The 23,413-nt window shown below is 36.4% G+C and overlaps 1 protein-coding gene and 1 non-coding gene across 2 annotated transcripts; one reads left to right on the plus strand and one right to left on the minus strand.

Moving 5' to 3' along the window:
• Positions 1-1,150: 1,150 nt before the first annotated feature.
• On the minus strand, positions 1,151-22,926 carry LOC144433124 (uncharacterized). Its single transcript, XM_078121434.1, has 10 exons — positions 22,678-22,926; positions 14,246-14,263; positions 13,926-13,943; positions 13,356-13,551; positions 11,025-11,350; positions 10,216-10,351; positions 9,677-9,825; positions 4,854-6,099; positions 4,359-4,389; positions 1,151-1,433 (listed from the first exon to the last, which is right to left on the minus strand). The coding sequence occupies exons 1-10, from the start codon at positions 22,924-22,926 to the stop codon at positions 1,151-1,153; spliced, it is 2,652 nt and encodes an 883-aa protein (XP_077977560.1).
• On the plus strand, positions 14,929-15,002 carry Trnat-agu (transfer RNA threonine (anticodon AGU)). The gene has a single exon. It is a non-coding gene; the product is annotated as a tRNA-Thr (tRNA).
• Positions 22,927-23,413: the final 487 nt, after the last annotated feature.

Consider the following 23,413-nt stretch of genomic DNA (forward strand, 5'->3'; position numbering starts at 1 on the left):
ACATATCAAACACAATAAGTGTTATATGCGTCTATCACATGACACTGATAAAAGTAAATTGAAATTACCCAAATCACCTACAGTCTCTATCTACATCCTTTATTGTCATTAACAACAATAACACTAAAACAGAAATAACTTCTATGTTCTAAGTAGTAATTCCACACTCCCCCATATCAATAATGTACATTATAGGAAACTGACATTTAAAGTAACTAGTACATATACTCATATAGGACTCTTCTTTGTCCCTTACCAGACATCGCTAGATTGTCGTTTCATAGCAACAAATGTCAGTATTTCCGTACGAGATACATGTAAGTTGTGTCTTGTTGCTATTTATTATATCTATACTTGTATCTGTGTCATTTCATGACACTCAATTTGTTAACTGATATGACAAATGGTTAGTAATGTGAAGTCAAATCAAGCATTGTCTATATTGTATAAATATAAGCTATGCATTATTTTGTCCAGTGTAAATCTTGTGTGAATCCTGTGAGTGAATAACACTTTATTTCAATATTTCCTAAGTGACATGGATCCCACTGTCTCCACAAGATTATATTTCTGCTATTTTGTCTGATCTGAATACATGACAATGTAATATCATATTTACGATGTCGTTATAAAGTATCCATTAATAACCGTAAGATTTCACTAGTCGTATACATGTTGACGTGTATCTACAGTTGATTATTGTCACACCTAGTATCGATGGTGTAAAGAATTACTGCTCTTTCAGACGTTTTCATTCCAATAGACTAGTTCGATTGATAATTGGATGACACATACACAGTCTCTGGGAAATACTTATTACCCTATGCGTTTTAATGGATATAACAATATCTTCGATTTTGTCTGCTGTACAGCCATGGCGTGACCTTGTACCTATAACAAATAAAAAGCGAGAAGCGTTAGACAAGAGTAGTAACTAATACTTTTAAATATGAACAAACGATACCACAAAACAGATAGAAGCGTGCTGTATGTAACATTCTGTCGAAGTGGCGTCCATAATTTCCTGCCTTTAAATAGGGTTATACCTGATTACCTTTGACTAAAATCCCCGCACATTATCAGTACAATTTCTCAATTCGCCCGTTTTGTCTCTCTAGACGTACTATGGACAACTATCCACTTACCATGACTAATGACTTTTCTTGTAGACGTTGATCAAATCAACCAATTGATTTCTGCCGATCTGATTGAGTAATCGCTCAAGGAAATCCAAATTATTTGCTGAAATCACTGTCCGTTGCTCCAGTGATTTGAATATTTGCACAGGGCCGTCCAATTTTTCCAATTCACCTCGAGGAATTTGATTATCTCCGAGAAGTTGCCTTATTTTCTCCACGTCATCCTTCATAAGGCTATCCCCAATCCTCATGTAGAGAATAGCCAGGGGATGGATGTGCTGGATTTCTCTATCTCTGAAAATGTGAATAATAACAGTATATGTAATATGGTTCAATATTACAAACAGTTACAGTCATGCTATCTATTATGTTTAATAGTGATGTTGACATGGAGAAAAATATATATTAATTACATGTACACACATGTATATAGATGAGTATATGATAAGTCTGGTAATGAAACTATAACGTAGCATGAGTCAAATTAAAATAGTACTGTATAGTGACGGTATATCTCGTATCAACAATAACATCTCTCTCACAGGGAATTTAACTCACTCAGCTGTTGAAAGGTATAGAATGACTTGGAATAACTACACAGGGATTTCTGCAGATCAAGAGTAAAGATGACTTTATTGATTCACACACACACGTTACTGGCTGACGATCACAATCAAGAGGCAAGAAGCCTAGATCAAGATTAAGATGAACATATATCTGCAATCCTCAACATCACAACTTTTTATAATCTCGAAATAGGACGTGCCCAAAATATGTAGAATGCATTTCAAATCTTGTTTAAACTAAACACTACGTCACACGGTATTTGACTCCTTTGATTGGTCCTAGGTTCTCAATATCTACATAAATCAACATTCTTTATGGAACGTTCCTTGCCACGTTGATATTAAAGTTCTAGTTATATATTCTACAAGAAAACACCAAACATTGTAACTAGATAGGGAGTCATTATGGGCGATTGGTTATCTAGAGTGGCCGGCTTTGAATATACAGGTTGCAGGTTCGAGCCCCATCGCTTCGCGTGCCGTTAAATTATTAGTGGTTAAAGTCCGATGGCAAGATTTGAACCACGACTGTGCCTCAGTTAACCACCTGTATAATTAGGCACCTGGTGGGATAGAGGTTACAATGTGAATGCTTTAATCATATGCCCCTATATAGGCTGCAATGGATTGTATGCTCCCCAGGGAGTTGAGGTAGTAAAAGGCCGTTGTGTCACTAGAGATGTGTTCCAGGGATAATAATTGTAAAGCACTTTGAGCACAGAGTGGGAAAGCGCTATATAAAACCAACATTATTATTATTAGGGAATTATTCTCATGAGAATTGTCACCGGCATGCAACATATACATCTCGTGTCTTATTAATCGTTTTAAATTCATTCGTTTGATATGATTCGCCAACAGACCGATGGTCGTCTGTCATACTTATTAATTCAATAAACCTTTTGTTTTAGTTTGAGGTCACATTGTAGATGCACCACGAACTTTGTTTTACCATTCATCGCTTTCATGGTCTTTGTTTCAATAGCTCTACCCTCTGTCATTGTCAGCATGTTCTATTGTTATGAACGATCCAAACCTTTCTTTGTTAACCTTTAGTTTCATGTAGTATACATTTGTAGTATTTGCCAAGACAAAGGAGCTTTATAGTATCGTAGGTTGACATTGCATTTGATGTGTTTAGACCAAACGGACTCTTAATCGAAAGCGAACAAGGTCGCCATTGGATGTAGCATATTGCTTGTTGAAATTTTTACTGCTATTTCAGGAATAAATAGTGTATGTAATAATAGAATTGCCAGACGTGTACACCCTTAATCTATCATAAATTTTAATAGCATGCTTTAAAAAAATTATAATCATGTTGACGATCTATAATTGAGACAGTTCTGCTGAGATTCTGCAGTTTATTCAGGTACACTTACACATGGGAACAACATATACTTTGGGTCTTCAAATTACTTTTAAGTATACTACGTTGATTGTCTTGTATTAAATCGACTCATTAAGGTGCCAAAGACGATTCCAGGACAAGTCGTGAATGTTCAGTTCTCCTCAATACTGAATCATTAGTCCCCGCGGACGAAGTCCGGAACGGGGACTTATGGATTGGGTTCCGTCTGTCCGTCCGTGCGTCCGTCCGTCCGTCCGTCCGCAGCTGTTTCTTGGAGATGCCTGGACCGATTTTTTTCAAACTTGGTACAGGGGCAACATACTATGGCATACATATGCACGTCAATTTGTTTTATGATACGATCCAATATGGCCGCCTAGCAACCATTTTGTTTGCGAATTTTCCCTGTCTAGAGCCATAACTCAGACATGCTTTAACAGATCTCATTCAAAGTTGGTATTAGGACAGTGTTCTATGACATACATGTGCATATTCATTGTTGTCATGATACGATCCAATATGGCCGACTAGCAGCCATTTTGTTTGTGAATTTTCATGTCCAAAGCCATAACTCAGACATGCTTGAACAGATCTCATTCAAAGTTGGTATTAGGACAGTGTTCTATGACATACATGTGCATATCCATTTTCGTTGTGATACGATCCAATAAGGCTGCCTGGCAGCCATTTTGTTTGCGAATTTTCATGTCCAAAGCCATAACTCAGACATGCTTGAACAGATCTCATTTAAAGTTGGTATTAGGACAGTGTTCTATGACATACATGTGAATATCCATTTTCGTCATGATACGATCCAATATGGCTGCCTGGCAGCCATTTTGTTTGTGAATTTTCCATGTCTAAAGCCATAACTCAGACTCCATTTTCATCGTGATATGATCCCCCATACCCAACCAATCCTTTATTGTTGGAGGCATATTCCATGTCCAACAAGCACACACAACATATCTAAGTCTGTTTGTTTTAGGTTCACAAATGTTGTTGCGTGATCACAGTAGTGATAATTCCTTAAAACCCAATTATAGCGGGGACTATGTCATTCTCAATGACTTGTTAATATATATGATGTGAATAATTCACATCTTTCTATGGTTCTATAATAAACTATATGTTATATGTCAGAAAGGGTTTAGCACACCTTTCCTAGTTTACAACTCAAGGATGGCTATCAGGCAATACATGTAGCTTACAGTTGTATGCGCATTTGTAAGCACACATTACAAAGCATAAATCGAATGATAAATTAGTGATTGTCTAAAATGGCTTCTTTTTTTTACGTACCTACGGTTTTCGTGTGTCGACACTTCTACAGCTGGTAGATAATAATATAAAAGAGGAAGGTTAGTACATTTGGTTAAATGTTGAACGTGTAAACTCGTAGTTAGCCTCTAATATAAGCGTCTATGCTTGAATTGTTTAAGTAATTTGAAATTTCACATGCTCGAGGCGAAATACATTATGTACATCATTTTGGAAAATATAAATGACATCCTGAAAATACCTGTAAATACATACATTTCCCTATGTTATCTATAGTTTACAAAAGGAGGCTAAAAATTATAATATAGATTATTAGTGGTAATGTTTAGATGGGAAAATGTAAATACTGAACGGTAAAATACGTCATTGATTTACTAATACTTGCTATTTTTGTTTTCAACTTTGTGTGTATGATATGGCTTCCTCTAGGGGCCTACCAGAATTTGTTTCAAAATAAATAAAATGCAAGCATACATTGTAGTGAATAATGGTGGTTATCATTTCAATAACACTTACTTGTAGAATACCATATCCTCAAATCATCTTCCTTGAAAGGAATACGACTTCTGCTACAAATGACCTGCCCTTTCCTGAGAAGACCACCAACACTTGTGTCGATGGCAACGCATCTATCATCAACATCGTCGACACCTGGTAACGGTTTACCAAGTTCATGATGCTTACAAGGACACTTCAGACAGGCACGATAAGATAAACCAGGACAATAGGTTTTAATCAATTTTGACAATTTTGCCTCTACTGTTTCCCTGACGTCTGTCACCATCTCAGGATTTAGCTCTGTGATATGTCTTCCTCCCAGTGACAGAACTCTCATTTCAATATCAGAACCAGTTTTACACAGAGTGACTTGGACAGATCCATCGTTGTTTATTGGTATACGGGAACGATGTTTCACCAACACTGGATTCTGGAGCCATTTCCTGGAGCATCTCACGACCAATTTGTAATACAGTCCCTCGGGCAGGAAATTGCCAGGGAAGTGGAAGTAGATAGGGCAACAGGCTATACTATCTGTAGGACAAATGATGTCGTCTTTCTCGTCGTTACCTTTTGTGAGAAGGGATGGTAGATAATAGGCATTCGACTGAGGACTAGCACCTGTCGGGCAAGGTACATAACACAGGATGTCAAACTTTTCCATTATCTTCAGGAGAATTTCCTTGTCATGTATACGACCTTTCGCTTCGAGTATGTGATCCAGTAGACCCTCATGCAAGCACCCTTCCTTAGACAATTCATCAACCATGTTGTGAAGTATGGGTGGTAAACGTAATCTTGGTAGCTTTTGGGTAATAACCAGCTTGAATAGGTTGATTAACCATCCGACATCTAGGATAACCGTATCCCTAAGCTCTGGCTCAGCAACATAATGTACGATCTCGCCCACACTGTGGTAAAATTCCAATGCCTTTCCTACGTCTTCCCGTTTCATATTTATGCTCGCTCCTATTTCGTAAACCTCGTGTAGCTTTAACACCTGCTTTTTCAGCTTTCTGAATGTGAGTTCAAGGTGAATCCACTTTACTGGTACTTCGCCAATGAAGAAATAATCCTTGGCTAACGACTTGATCAGTTGACGGAGTTCTTCGATCTTAGGATCGGACGGTGTGTGTCTCTTTCTCGATTTGTTGTCAATGGCAATCATGTCAACAAGATGCACACTGGCAGCTACACAGTGTTTACGTATGTAATCTTTGATGTCTTGTAGTCGTTCCTCTGCCAATTGTTCTCTATTACGACCCTGAAAAAATGATAGACCGACTATCGAACTGTATGTAAAGTACAAATTTTGTAACCTTTAATTCAAATACTTTAGTCAATTTCATGGCAAAGAAATAAATCCATTTTATAAACGATTTCATGATAACTGAACTGAGGTTCAGTAGTGCTATAGGCACGGTGAAATGTCGGTGTGTATGAATATATATGTGTGTATATAAGTGTGTGTCTATAGCGTAGAATGCCTGCCAATATTCGAAAATACAATACTGCAATGACTACATGCAATACTGCAATGACTTTATGCAATACTGCAATGACTATATGCAATACTGCAATGACTATATGCGATATGACTACATGAGATGACTATATGCGATATGACTACATGAGGTGACTACATGCCATATGACTACATGTGATGTGACTACATGAGATGACTACATGCGATATGACTACATGAGATGACTACATGCGATATGACTACATGAGGTGACTACATGCGATATGACTACATGAGGTGACTACATGCGATATGACTACATGCGATGTGACTACATGAGATGACTACATGCGATATGACATGAGATGACTACGTGCGATATGACTACATGAGGTGACTACATGCGATATGACTACATGCGATATGACTACATGCGATATGACTACATGAGGTGACTACGTGCGATATGACTACATGAGATACTACATGCGACATGACTACATGCGATATGACTACATGAGATGACTATATGCAATACTGCGATGCGAGATGATGACATGATATGCGGCGATTTTGTAATGACGTTATGCCATTCGTAGATTATTCAATACGCATAATACGAGTATTGATATGAAACAGGCTAGGGAGTACTCCTCAGCATGTTGCACGTGGTAAGAGGTGGACCATTTGATATCCGGGGGGGGGGGGGGCTTGGAAGATTTCGGGGAAAAAAAGATGCCAAATGGATTTGCTTGAAAAAGAAATCCGGATATGAGAGGGTGATGGAAAAAAAAATGGACCACTGCTGCTAGGAAAAAAATGTCTTGGCAGGGAAATGATTCACAGGTTCGAGTATACTGTTCAACTTGCTCGTACCTCTCCAACCAGGACACTTGTCAAATCATGACAAACAGTTTCAAACACATGTCAGGTACCAGTCAGTTTCGTTAGCATGTGGTACATATATATATATTTGTTCTTTTCTCTGTTTCTTTCGTAAATGGTTTAAATATTACTGCATGTAAGGGTTCATAAATAACTATACATAACATTATAATATAATACATGTATTACCTAGCTACCACACTAGTTACAGAACATGCCATGTAAGTGTCTGGCTGTTTCACAATCAGTGTTTCACTTATCTTACACTTTGGGGCAAAAGTGAACTTGAAGGTTTTGTAATGGTAACCTTCATACTATTGGATAGTTTATAAAAGAACTTAATCTAACATTGTTCTAGTCTCTTCAGTATGAATTTGTCAAAAGGGATGCTATACTTCCTATTTCAGACACTACATGTATCGACACCACAACTCAAATTCAAGTTTCTATTGTACACTAGGTATGACCTCCTAAAGTGCTCTAACACATCAGTAACTTTACTATACATGCAATATATATCAATGCCCCTATACCAATGTTACAGGCCCACTTTTATAACATGGAAAACTTATGTAAAAAGTTATATTTACTTTAGCTTTTCGATTCTTGGCAATGTATATCTCAGAGGCTATGAATAACCTAAAAATTGCCTAAATAGAAACAAAAAACTGCAGATCTGGCGGGGGGGGGGGACCCCTTGCACTCCATCACCCCAGAGGCCACTCATTCGTTAAACCAACAATAAGATTCACCAAAATTGGTAAAAAAAAAACGTAGACATGTCCAAGCCTCAAATCAAAGTTCTTCCCTCCACCTCTTACTGTCAAGATGCTATGGAACTTTATTTCAAACATGTTTCAACCTTATGTGGTTGCTTTTTACATGTTAGAGCTGCCTTGTAAAGCTTGCAAATTATTGTCTGAAAGTGTCTGTGAATAGCCTAAACATTGCCTTTAGAAGTAAAAAACCTCCAGGGCTTCTAGGGGGGACCTCCAAGAACCCCCCGTAAGAGGTAGACATGTTCCAGTCTCAAATCAAAGTTCTTTCCTCCAACTCTTACTGTCAAGATGCTATGAAACTTTATTTCAAAAATGTTTCAACCTCACAGAGTTGCTTTTTACATGTTAGAGCTGTCTTGTAAAATTTGTAAATTATTGTCTGAAAGTGTCTGTGAATAGCCTAAACATTGCCTTTAGAAGTAAAAATCCTCCAGGCCGTTTTCTAGAACCCTAGACCCCCCCCCCCCCATTCACACACACAATCACACACAAGAGGTGGACATATCCCAGTCTCAAAGCTCTTCCCTCTACAACTTACTGTCAGATGCTATGAAACTTTATTCAGGGGGGTCAGTGACTTTTTGTCGGCCCAATGGAAAAAAACACTGACACCCCCATCCCCCAAGCTTGAGAAACTGACCGGTCTATCTGAATGTTTGAGCTCACCAATCAAGTTTCCGATTTGTATTTTCAGTGCGTCACCATACCATGGCATAAAAACTGTCAGCGATGTTTATTTAATTGAAAATCAAACATGTATGAAATATGTAGTTTTCTAAATATAATATGTGTGTGATAGAACATCTTTTTACTCTCTCTATTACCGTGTGCCAAAACCAAACAGAAAATTGTGGCAACAAATATAGGTGTTCAACATTGACGTAAAAATAAAATACGGATATCTCAAAAAAGCAAAGAAAAAAAAGTTGCCAGCATAGGCGAAGGAGAAAAAAATAATTCTCAGGCAAGCAGGTGGGAAAAAAAATAATGACTCTCCCCCAATCTTCAAAGCCCCTCAGGATATCGAATGGTCTACCCCTTATGTATATTGAATAATAACGCCATTACAAAATCGCCGCATATCATGTCATCGTCTCGCATCGCAGTATTGCATGTAGTCATCTCATGTAGTCATATCGCATGTAGTCATCTCATGTAGTCACATCGCATGTAGTCATATCGCATGTAATCATCTCATGTAGTCATATCGCATGTAGTCATTGTAGTATATTGCATGTAGTCATTGCAGTATTGCATATAGTCATTGCAGTATTGCATATAGTCATTGCAGTATTGTATTTTCGAATATTGGCAGGCATTCTACGCCATAGTGTGTGTGTGTGTGTGTGTGTGTGTGTGTGTGTGTGTGTGTGTGTGTGTGTTGGCTGGCGAGGGGTGAACCATTTAAAGTCAAAAACCGCCAGACCAATTGTATTGGTATTTGGTAAGGACTTTACTTATGAAGTGTAGATGAATATTTTTTTGAAATGAAATTAATGAGCGCAGTCGAATGCAAGTTTTACCCAAGAGAGTGATATTTCAAATCGTATAAAAAGCAATAATTTATTTTACACGTCATTAACAATATAATAGACATTTGTGTTTAGTCAACGAATGTGCGTCTGTCGTAGAATCCCTGATTGCAGTTTTATATTTTATCGGGATCAAAACTTCTTCAAAACCTAAGGTCAAGAACTATGTAGCCAACCGACCTTATCAAGTAGATCTTTCTTTGTTCCAACTATGATAACTGGTGGCGCTGTAACAGATCTAGAATACCTTGCTGCCTGTGCTCCACTTGAAGGGGAATCATCGGGTCTTGCATGGGCATGAATGGAATTCATCCAGAAAGAGATGAAATCTGAAAAGGCATGCAAACTATGTTCTAGGCATAACTGTTTTAGCTGTCTGACTAATCATTTTCATTTATGCATTAATCAGTTTACCTGTTTCCGCCTGTCAGAATACACCGATAACACACAGAGAGACATACATACACACACACAAGAGGGCACACAGACACAGACACATGTACAGACACACGTACAATCGCACACATACATACATACATACATACATACATACATACATACATACATACATACATACATACATACACACACACACACATACATACATACATACATACATACATACATACATACATACATTGAGGAAAGCGACTCAACCACGCAGTCGCAAATCTATCACTGTCGTTAATGTCCATATTTGATATTATCAAGTGATTTACGTGTATATTTTGATAACCGACCTTTGACACTCCATTCATCTCTCCATGGTCCTTCAGCTTTGCCTGATAGGATTTCATCCAGGGATTTTGTGAGATCCGTTACAAGTATGTATATGACTCGACTTGTCAGGAATACCTATGGCATGGAGTAAAAAGTCGAGTTGTGTTGTGAATAACAATGGTTTTCCGATTAATATAATTTCATAAATGTTTGCTATTGATTAATATAACAGTACATGAAAGACGATAGAATAGTATTTTTAGTATTTTAAAATTGAATTGTGAAATAACATGTTTAGTATATACCCGTCACAAGTCGTCCTCTAGAATTTATGAAATAGAATACCGTAAATTTCCGTCGATTTCTTGCATTTGTTGATGGTTACTTCTGGTTTAAGATCAGTATCCAGTGAAATGCGCAAATCATTACTAAATTCTAATATGTACAAGTGCACACATAGAAATAAAATAATATATTCGACCATATCCTTATTAAATACCAAATAATACTGAATGCCAAACTATAACATGTTACCACTTTGACGTGAAACAGACGTGTATGAGATTTATTGACACCATTGCCGTGATGTTGTTATGGATCATGTATGAATACAAAGAGTTTGTGATCAATCAGCTGTAGTATATTAACTAGTACCTTAAAGTACTGTAAAGGAAACTTCCCTTCTTCTATAACAATGTTTTGTTTAATAATTCGTTTGCCTAAGGATTTGTAACTTAGTCTTCAACACACCCTTATCATGATATTGAGATGTCGGCAATCATTGAGATGAAGATATAAGTAGAAATACCTGATGTGTTGTATAGTATAAACTTTGTCCTGCAGAATCCCATAGACTGAAGTATAGGTCAGGTTTATCAACGTCTTTAACCTCTCGTAGACGTCTCTGTATGCGTTCACTAAATCTACGTGCACCTCTAAAGTCAAATACGGAATCTTTCTCATCATCCGTCTTCAAGTCATCAGTAATGTCTTTTTGTTTACCAGATGTTGTTGTAGGTTTGACATGTGTTTTCTGCGATTCTTGTTTCTTCATTCCAAACAAAAGGGTGTCTTCCATCAACTTTCTCGTTTCATCACTTGAACGTTCTCCTTGGTATTGATCAGTCTTCGATTCTTAGTCAAGATATAAAATATTGAGATGTTTAAATGTTTGAACAGGGCTTTATAGTGTTCAAATGTGCATAATTTTGTGGTTAAAATTTAACACATAATATACATTTTGTTTTCCTCTCAATGTCATAATTCTTATCAATGTTATAAAATGAAACATTTCTTAATAGTGACAACTAAGTGTTGTACTTTGTTGTCTGATGATTTACCGTACATGAAGAAAACAAGAATTTGTCACATATGGATGTTATTCAATAACTACGATAGTCAATGGGCCAGAGAGGGTTAGCATACAGTGCACTCTCCCAAAATCTCCGACATCTGTATTTTTGTTCATTGGAGAGTGCTGAACAAGAAAGAGACATTTAAAGGCAACCACTTCTGGTCCACGAAACATAAGGTGTAGTCTTAACGTGTATATAGATGGTATTTAATTTCTTGTCTTTCTCTTTAAATATTGTTTTCATCCTTGATTTGAAATATATATAATTCATCACTTAGTAGATAACCTTATCACAATTTACATTTCTTCTATCTACTGTTCCAATCAATATTGATACCCGTTGCTACCTAAATTAATACAGGTTTGATTTTTGGCGTATATTTGACAGTTATCAGACACGAACATATTATATATCCTAGTTTCCATACATGTCTTCCTATTTTCAATAAAGATTCCATGGCAAGAATGGTTTAATGTCAGAGGTTGTTTGCAGCATTTGTTAGTTGAATTCAGGAGAGACAATTACTGTAAAACATATCTTGGCAAAGACATCATCAGAATTTTGTCACCGACATTGGAATATTTATATCGCCAATGTCTCAATACGATAAAATAATTTCAAAATCGGCCGTCCTTGTGTATACTAGAGCAATTTATACCATAAGTCCTATATGTACATATACTATATATCGTACTTATTTACAATGATGCCAATTACTTTCCATGCCATTCGTTAATCTTTGAAAAACTAAATAAATGACCATATGTGAATAACGTGATGATATAAGGACAGTGTTGTGATTAGAAATGTTCATCAGCTTGGTAGATCAAATGATTTTACAACGGTTATAAAATATAAGCAGTTCAACTATTTTAGCATAATGAGCTTTAGATCTGTCGTGGTCAACGATCATCATGAGAATGACAAATTTCATAGCTACAGCTGAGCACTAAGCGGCGGTACGGTATGATCACCCGATTGTAGATATCACTGAACGACCTAACATCTACAATCTGCTGATCATACCGCCACCTAGTGGTCAACTGTAACTATGGAATTTGTCATTCCGATGAGACTCGTCGAGCAAGGCAGTTCGAAAGCTCAATGCCAAAAACTATCAACTGCTTGTGTGTTATAACTTTAGGAAATCAATAGTTGTTATATTATGATGCCATAACCGAACAACATTGGATTAAAACAATAGTCTGACCTTGAAATCAAATTAAATAGTGTTATCACTAACATTTCACACTGTAGTGTTATTTATTATTTTCATTTAGTCAGTTACCCTGTATATTTCGCCAAATTGTTCACAAAGTAATTAAGTGAGAGTCACGTCGTCATATATTAGCTTGGATTAATTACATCAATTATTTAAGTGATATTGCGATTATGGTATAGGAACGAATAAGACTATGAATTCGAAGATCCTGCTTCTGCATTGCTTTCTGTGTTCGGAAACTAGTGAAGCCGTTAGGTACAAGGCAAGACACATGTCCTCACTAAGTTCAAAGTCATCTCTGGCGAACCTTCCGTTCGGTCTCAATTTCACTCTTGTTTTTGGTTGATGTAGCAGATCGTAATAATTTTGACCCCTTCCACACCGACTTCTTGTCATTCGAGTCGTCATAATAACAGATTATTGAATAGCTAGACAAAAAACCTAACACTTCACATCCCAATTTCTTTCAAAAACTGTCACTTGATCACGTGACTAACATGACATCATGAATAATAATGAGCTAATTATAATACTATAAACTTCGCTTATATTACTCACACACCTTTTATAACCCATTCCGTTATGTCAATTTCATAAACATCAGCTCCATCTGTACTGAAATGTTCACTCTTAAAAACTTCTTTTAAAAGGCTTCTCTTCGTTGATGTCTTTCCAGCACCAAAAGCTCCAACTAGCATAATTCGACCACGATACAACTTTTTCTTTGTGTCTGGAAATTCAGCTGCACGTTGAAGGTCCTTTTTATTGTAGATAAAACATAGCTTGGGATTTTTAAACTTGTAGGATTATGATTTTGCCTATTTGAGGCGTCTCTTTAAATACCTAGTCACACATAATCGATCTACGATTTGATTATAGTTTTTGCATCATTATCGGACAAAGTAAATGTGTTGCCTTTAATAATATGTAATCTAGTTGACCATAATTGTATGAATAAATAAGGTGTACATACAAATAATTCAAACCGACCACAGTAATTGATTATTTTAGTATTTGATATATTCAATCGCTTTGTATTATATCATTTGTTTTGGAAACTTCATAAAAGTAATTAGTGTTTGATATATATATGTTTTGTAATTCTCTACTGATATATCATCATTATACTCACGTGTTCAGTATTTTCGTCCTAAAATAGAGACACACAGACATAGTGAGATATAAGCTTATTATTTAAAGAAACCCCAAAGTGAGCGACACATACAGATTATCAACGGAATCATCAGAACTAGCCAATATTTTACGCAGTGCTAATTTACTAATTGAGTGACTGAAACAAACCTGAATCTTTTTCGTAGGTTTTTAAAGGTACAGTGAAAATCTTGTGTTCCAAAAAATGAAATACTTTTAGAAAATGAAATACTTTTAGAAAATTTAAATTTTCAAAGAGGAATTGACATTATAGATGTCAGCATATTTGTCTAAACTTACCTTCCATAACTCTTCATCCTTAAATGGGGAAACCAATCATACAGATAAATGAAAGGACAGATACAGTGAAAGAAACAGACGAACAAACAGAGATATGGGGGAGAGATAGAGAGACACACATAATTAAATAGTGGTGAATATACAAACTATAATATTATTACTAACTGATATGTTAATTATATGTTAGTTATTTAGATTCCCTGCTGTACCCTAAGAATGAGGATATTACTTATTTGTTAATATTTATAGAAAAGTGTACAATTGAATGTATTTCATAGAAAATGTAATATAAATATTTTCATAAGAATTGATTTAAAAATATCAACATATCCATCATATTTATTGCATCACTAATAGACCATATAGAGAAAGGTAAGAAGCAACAATTCACACGTGCTATGTTTTAAACCAGTCTTTTCAAATTGGTTATATCAACCGTTTGTGATGAATATAATTATTGGTTTGCAAACCCCAAAACTATCTAAAAGACCATGTATCATAATAATTGTATGATCCTTATTGCTTTAATCATCGATTCCTAAATTGGCCACCATTAGGCAGGGAGACCTGAAATCTATTTAGATCCCTCGGTTGAAAGGCATAAGCTTTAAAAATGAGTTGTCTTCTCATCACCTCGAGGAAGGAAAGTACACATCAGGATAAATACACGTTATCTACCAGTTGGCATGTTAGCTCAGCTGGTTAGAGCACTCTGACTAGTGTTTAGGGGACGTGGGTTCAATTCCTACACGTGTCACTTTTCTTTCCTCATTTATACCAAATTATAATTATGCTTAATTTAAAAAAAATGAAAGCTGAAAGTGTACACTGTGATAATTTATAATTTAGATATGCGCTACTGAAAACAAATATACACTTTATTTACTTACAAAGAAATAAATATTGAAAAAACCGTAAATCATATGTAGTGTATTATACACTATGACAACTTTAAGTCTAGAAATATGACATAATGACAATATGCATAAGTAGTATATATACACTATGATAATTATATGCAAACTTACCACCTGGATACAGGGAATGAGTGGAACACCATCCGTCAGATGAGAGAGAGAGAGAGAGAGAGAGAGAGAGAGAGAGAGAGAGAGAGAGAGAGAGAGAGAGAGAGAGAGAGAGAGAGAGAGAGAGAGAGAGAGAGAGAGAGAGAGAGAGAGAGAGAGAGAGAGAGAGAGAGAGAGAGAGAGAGAGAGAGAGAGAGAGAGAGAGAGAGAGAGAGAGAGACTCTTTTAGATCTACGGCATGGAGAAATACAATCTGGTCAGGGTTTTTTTCTGCCACAATACTAAATAAATTATTTCAATGCACAAAGAAATATAAACCACGCTTCAGAATAATACTTCACTTAATGTACACAGTGCCAAATGTATGTCTATTAGGTTTATTACTGTATGAAGCACGATGTAAGCAGATTGATTAGCACCATAGACGGCCATACGATAGATTACTGTCGTTTTTCACTACCTGCCTGTCCGATTCGAATCTTGGCTCACTTAGTGTAACGAAACGCCCCTTATTTTACTACGTATTTCGATTTCGATTACTTATATAGTAACGTATATACGCATTTCATATAGCACACCATGTTATTGTATAGTCCATAGTTGATTCAATTGAGTTTAGAGCAACGAACAAACATACGCATTTTCATCGGTCCATTGTGATTCTTTTTAGCGACCTAGTTTACTTTCCCATGTATTAGTATAGCGATTCTGAATTCGAGTTATTAGAGTGGTAGAGTTTCTTGGCCCTTGGATTTGACGTCGGCAATTGTATGTAATCTGATTGGATAACGATCCTTGAACGTGGCCAGCGTCAAAATGACCTTTAGTTATGATTGACAGGTGGTTTCGACCACAAATTCGAACCGCGAAGTGAAATGTAGGCAATTTCTAGTTGTTGATAGTTACTAGTATTTGTATTCTCTGGCGATCTTTAGGTCGTCATTCCTATAGTACAGACACCCCCTCCCATACACCTGAATCATCGAATCCAGCGAAACATCGACGTCATCGAAAGAAGATCAACGGTAACGCTACGAACGAAGATCAATGCTAAAGTTAAAAACGAAAATCAACATTAAAACTACGGACGAACATCATTAAGGCTAAAGCTACGATCGATCAAATATCAATCATAAAACTACGAACGAAGATCAATGCTAAAGCTACAGGAGAAGAACGATAACATATTTTTATCATTTGGTTGGCGGCCGACCGAAGTTCGACGGATATTCGACAGAAGTCAGTCAACGCCTGGTGGCAGCTACTGTTATTATCTTCATAAAAGACAACGAATTCTCCCCTACCCCTTATTACACAATTTCCCATTATGTTGTGCTGTATGTGAGTGGTGTGGTTAAAAAGTCTACCCATTGTTATCACCGACATAGAATATAACCCCAATATCAAAAAAATTAAAACATTCCAAACGTACAGAACTCAGAATAAAGGGAAATACTAGTATTGTTACATTGGTGAGCAACGGTAAGATTCGGATAAGGAGGAAGATAGTACGCCGAAACTCAACGAAAACAAGATGGCGACGTATGACTGCAACAAAACGAAATCGAATCTCATGAAAAATGTCAGACACAGTCATATCATTTAAGCCAAGAGAAAAAATAAGAAACAAGTGACTACGGATAGTAAATGAGATCATCGAGAAACGACGACCGAGAGCGGGTACCGCTCCGCCGATCTCTTCGAGAAAACCAGTCCAATTCATCGTTCATTAAAAACCTTGAGATAACTACAGAAGGAATTCCAGCGACAAAACGAAAGTAAAACGCCAGGCAGCGATATCAACCTACAAAGCTCTGGTAACAGCGGCAGAAAAGTCCTTTTAGAAATATTAATATCAGAGACCTTTAAAATTTCCCAAGAAAGTACACCTCGACTACGTTTGACAAAACGCCCCTTGTCGAATATCAAGGCAACTTGTATTTATCAACGAACCCCCCCCCCCGATTATTATAAGGCTGCGCTGATATCGACTATACTACGAGTGAATATTCTAACCCCAAATAAATCCGACGATCTACGCCAACACTGTATTATCGATAACAGAAAATGATACCCAAATCCGGGCCCAAATCCCGTGCAGAAAGTTTCCCAAGCTTCGACACGTCGTATAACGGTAATGACTGATTCTCATTCCACCGGTGATAAATATTTATATATTTACAAGACAGTATTTATCATTATATTACGAACAACAAATCAACTCTCTCTTAACCTGGTGGGATCCCAGTTGATATATATTCAGACATATACATATATAAACGACCATACTGTAGTCATTGGTTACATTTCACACTTTATACTGTTCAGGAGTAAATGAATAGAAAGACAATTTAAATCTTCGGCTAGTTTTGCTTCTCACGTAAATACTGTTAGACCTTACATTAAAGTGGCAAGGGAAAATACTTACATAAAATGTAAAATTAACTATTCTAAACCCCCTCCAACCTTCGCGCTCTCTGGCAATTTCATGCCCCCTCCTGAAGGGAACCCAATAATGTTCACAGCCCTGACGCTCAAGGCTATACAGTGATTCCTCTATGTGAAAGTAAACAATATAACCCCCCCCCCCCCCAATTCTGGAGATGTACAATTGTATTGTACGCTACATTAAAATACCACAAAGGAAAAATTTAACATCACCCTGATTAAATTCAAAACATTATCTGTACACACCCAAGTGTTAAATACGTACATGCATGTTCAGGGAACAACTGTGAAAGCTACATTGTGTTGATTGATTGATTGATTGGTTGATTGATTGATTGATTGATTGATTGATTGATTGATTGATTGATTGACTGACTGATTGATTAATTGATGTACATTCTTTCCGAGACTTATTACATTATCTTGTCAAGTCAGATCAAGAGATGTCGGTGAAGTTGCCTACGTCGGGTAAATAGAATATAACGTAAATGTCAGATAAGGGAATATTGTAACAAATGAATGTATCATCCAATCACGGACCGAATCACAACCACGTGACATATGTCATTTACGTGGCATGTATCAATAATTTGTTCCAAACTGTCAAATTGAAACACGTCGTCATGGCGCGCGGCGTGGGATTTCTGTAAAAATATTTCGAGCAATGGGAGGAATTGTGACATCGTTTGTACAAATTAAACGTTTTCAATGATATTTCACCAAATGCATGCATGTATGTGATACTGCATATTTTGGCATTAACGTTTCTCTAATAAAATTGCAATTTGGCTACCACTCTCTATTCCCTATACTAGTAGACGAATTGAAAAGATGTATATACAGTATAGCGTGTACAATGTTGTGTGATTTTTTTTACCGGCTTCAATTGAGGCGGACTCTCAAAAGAAATACAAGTGTCTCAGGGGCTGCACATTTATAGAATATCAGGCGTGACTTATCCGTCGACCTTTTTGCTATAAAACGTATATATTTATTGTACTGATATGATAGAGACGGAAGTGTGTCAGATACACCGACAATATTCCATAACTACAAATCAGAGCCACGTTGTGTGACTATCTCAGGAGAGAGAAACTACGTGTAATGATGGCGCAAAAGACACTAGTCCATCGAGCCAGACCCTGATTTTTAGCCAATAGGTACCAACATGAGGTACCAAATTTAAGTTAAACAATACACTTCTAAAACCATTTTCCTGTAGGTTTCAAAAACGCTTGGTGGACATCTGTATTTGGTAGCTTTGTATTAGTAATCTTTATCCAAAGTTACATAAAACCACAATAAGAATATCAATAATCTGATGGTGGTTTGGGGATGACAATTAACATTTGAAACAGTTTATGTAATGTAACATTCATAAAACAATGAAATAAATGAATTAAATTGAATTATATGACTGAGATAACAATGTTTTTAGTATTTAAATCTTATAATTTGCATATTAAAAACCTCATTTGTATACATTTATCAATTCAACAATTTATTTAGAAATAAATGGTATCTTGATTGTCTCCACATAAATGATTGTGCCAGCTATTAAATTTCATAAAGGGTTATTAAGAGAAATGTTTCAGGATGACATGATCAGTTTTGACACAAAAAAAACTCTTGGATAAAAACTAGCTAGTTTCTTACTTGTTTGTGCTGTAGTTCACTTCGTAAAACACTTTCGACCCTACTTGTATGGCTAACACTTCACACTGTGAACAGATCACAGTTCATTGAGATGATTTCTAAATTTCAAAGAACCAGAAGGTCAACTTGCTCGATGGATGGAAGTGTTTGGGTGAATATGGTTACACTATAATACATCGCACCGGCCCCGGTAAAGGACATGGGAATGTAGATGTTTGCGCCCCTGTTAACAGTGTAGTCGTAACCATGGACGCCCAGACGCTATCTCTTCGATTACATTCGTTGGACAACAATGTGGCCAATAATACGGGCCGATGCAGCGACTCAAACAAAAGAAAACTCTGCCTCCGTAATCAAATCTTCGATGTCGAATAAACATGAGACACAAGATCCCCTCAAATGCAAAGCGAAGGATGCTTGAAAACAATTGAGGGTTCAAATGGAGCTATGAAATTTCTGGTCAGAAAGTTTTTAGGCTCCTTAAATATTTTTTTCCAGATTTTGAAGGAGGGCGCCCTCTAGACGTTCATTGTTCTGGTTTCGTTCAGAAAAAAAACATATGGCAATAAATGAATCCCTGGCAATATCAGTTTTGGATGAATATAATTTTTTTCAAGTCATTTTGCTATCTTAATAATATGGTGCTTCTATTCTTGTCAAATAATAGGAATATCTGTGGTTTATTTCAAGATTAACAATCTAAAATGAAAAAGTTTTTGGTATATTTAAAAAAAAGGAATGCATGCATGTGTGTATGTATGTATGTATGTATGTATGTATGTATGTATGCATGCATGCATGCATGCATGCATACATACATACATACATACATACATACATACATACATACATGCTGGGTTCGTACGAGTGTGTACCTATGGATTAATGTGCATCAATGGATGAATGTTTGCATGCTTCATACACACCAATGACTAAATCTGCAATGATGTGTACACGAACTGTTGATGAATTACAAATGTATACAAAACATACTTGATTTTGTATGGTTGCATTATATAGACTGACAATGTGTTAGGGTCATTTACTGAACTACTAACAGATAGACACAGTGACAACCTTGTTACTAGTGAAGGATATTTATTTCATTGTCTCAATGTGCAGTTTATCAACATGTCCAGGGAACTTGACATTACAATGACAGCAGGGAATACTGACACACTGTATCGTCAAGAATAATGGGATATTTACATACATTTCTGTATTCTCAACACCATGACAGTGAAGATCGTTCTGTAATGACACCCTATACATTTCTCTGAAGAATAAGATTCAAAGTGTGTGACTACATTATATCAATTAAATACTGTATACTATGTATTCCTTCAAGCCTTATTTCAAACAAAGTTAACACTATACACAGTCATTTATAAATCATTTCAAACAATGAATATGCTCATCACAAATCAAAATGGTACGCTTTTCCTGAGTTAATAAATGTATATCAATATTGAAATTTACAATACAAAGTGAATGACGGCTAATTTCACGTTACTGTGTTTGAGTCATTGTTATTCCTTCATATATTGCACTGCACTGATTGATTTATCCTGAGATATTAGGTGACAGAAAATTGTGTTTTACCGAAAACATGGCCTCAGAAAATAGGGTAGGTAGGGTCAGGAATTTATTTATTTTGTTTTATCTTGTTAATTTTATTCTGGCATGCACCAACTGATTTCAACCAAACCTGGTAATGTGGTATAAAGGTAATATAATATGGGATACATATACACGCCACTCTGCTTTACAACCGAATCAAATATGGCCAAATGGAGACCATATTTGTTGTTAGATGTCACAATATGCATCATAACTTTGGAGGTATAATACCTACACCCATATTATCAGATATAAGCTTTCTTTTAATACCTGAACTTTGACCTTGAAATTCTTCAAGGTCAAATAGCCAAATTTGGGTTATCTTCATAGCTTTTTGAATCAAACATTTCAAGTGAGGATATTTTAAATAATGTAAAGATTTTTACTATGTGAGGTATATGTCACTTATTTTCGCAACCTTGACATGAATAGCAAAATGGTGGTCATATCCGTGATAAACAACCACATTTTGCCTGTTATCTCCAAAAGTTTAATATATATGGACATCTTTCGATACATCCTAAGCATATGACATGGAGTCATAACATTGCACCTTTTAAGCAATAGTTTAGTTAGAAATAGTGCTGGCCATGAGTTGCATTGTGTCATCATGTGATATAAAAACTTGTAAGTGTAGCTATACACGTAACACATAATAAATTAAATATCTTGAAATTTACTGGATGGACTGACTCTAAAATCTGTGCCTCTATTGACCTGAACATGTTGAATTGCACACAAATATAGCCAATAAAGACACACTTTCAAATAATTTAATGAATTTGTATCTCTAAATGGTAACTGACCTCCACTGTGCATGTTTTCCCCAAGTTCTCTCACTTTCTACTTGATCTTCTTTATTATTTGCGTCAATATGACTTGAAACGATTTAAACTGTTGAAACCCTAAAATTAGTGACACTTTTATTATATAACTAAGTTGTGTTTTACTTCTGAATGGTGCTCTAAATGGCCTCCGAATGGTGTTCATTTTTCAAAAAGCTCTTACTGTTGGAGGGAGAAACCACCCCCCCCCCCCCCCCCGCACTTGTATAGCAGGCGTGCATGAACGTAGCGTGCACTCTACTCCCCATACCGTTTCCAGTTCTTCGGCTACTTTGAAACTTACTGAAACCCCAGGTTTACAATTATATAAAGTCCATTTCTAATATTGCACTGTACAATTAGCTGAATTAATCTATCAATGGTAATAGTTCACTCAGTCTATCTAAGAGATATCCTACTACGTTTGGTTACTAAACCATGGATATTTGCATGTACATGAACAGACAATCATACTTCTCATAGGGTTCCTGTCTAAAGAGCTTTATACATGTGAAGCAAAGGATTTGGGACAGCAAAATACCAGATACACTTAAAATTACTGTAAATGTAAGAAGTAAAATCAACTATGCAGTGTGCTGTATTGTGCTTTGAGAATCTAGAGTCTCTTTTGCAAGAACAAGAAGAATATTTCTTGTCAACAGATGTTTTTTTTTTTTTTGGGGGGGGGAGGTCAGTGTGTTTTTTATTTGTCATAATGGGTTAGGGGGTTGGATTGATTTGTGGATGAATCACAGGGGGTCACTATTTTTAAGTACAATAGGAACAAGAAGTCACCGGCCCGACCCCGGCCGTAAAAACTCTTCGCTCCCTAATGGTGTGGAAAAAACCCATGGTGTACATGGCCCCTTTGCGGTGACATCGTTGGATTGGGCATACCGTCCCGTATTTGGCGATATGAAAATTCTCTGTCACTCTGGTGATCCAGCTGTTCTCTAAGGGCTTTAAATTCCCTCCCGAGTCCTTGAAATTCTCGTAGAAATTCGTCGGTAGGTTCTTCAGAATCTGACTGTGCGGAGGTTGATCGCTGTTTTCTACAAGTCTTCCCGCTACTTTTGGCACCTGTTTTTCCACTGGTCTTAGAAGCCATGACGGACAACATCAGCTCCAAAAAATATGCATTGGTCGAGTTGGGTAGGTTTACTAACGCTGTTCTGGTTAGATTTTGCAATAAAACATCTGTTGTGGGTTAAAATTTTACATTAAGAAGAGTTGAATTCACCCACTTTGACTCGTAGCTGAAAGTTTGAAAGTGGACTCCCTAGCTTGTGTAATTAATTCCTTTGAGGTGCCCTCTTATGAGGAGTGTTCCCCTCAAAGGCACTCGATTATTTGATATGGTTGTCAATTACAGATCTGTATGTATCACTTTCTCTAACTTCCTGACTTGGTCTTGCACTGTAATGCTTTTCATTTGTGGCTCTCCTCTTCCTTTTAAATTCTCTAATGTTTTTGTAGTTCTTGATGTCGTTTCTGTAAATTGTCAAGTTTGATGGCATCTGGTGTTGTATAAATTCCGGGACAGAGATCTGTACTTCGATTGATCTAGATATCAGAATGAAAATGTACAAACAGGA

The sequence above is a fragment of the Glandiceps talaboti genome, chromosome 3 (genome assembly GCF_964340395.1).
Source record: "Glandiceps talaboti chromosome 3, keGlaTala1.1, whole genome shotgun sequence".
Taxonomy (NCBI): Eukaryota; Metazoa; Hemichordata; class Enteropneusta; family Spengelidae; genus Glandiceps; species Glandiceps talaboti.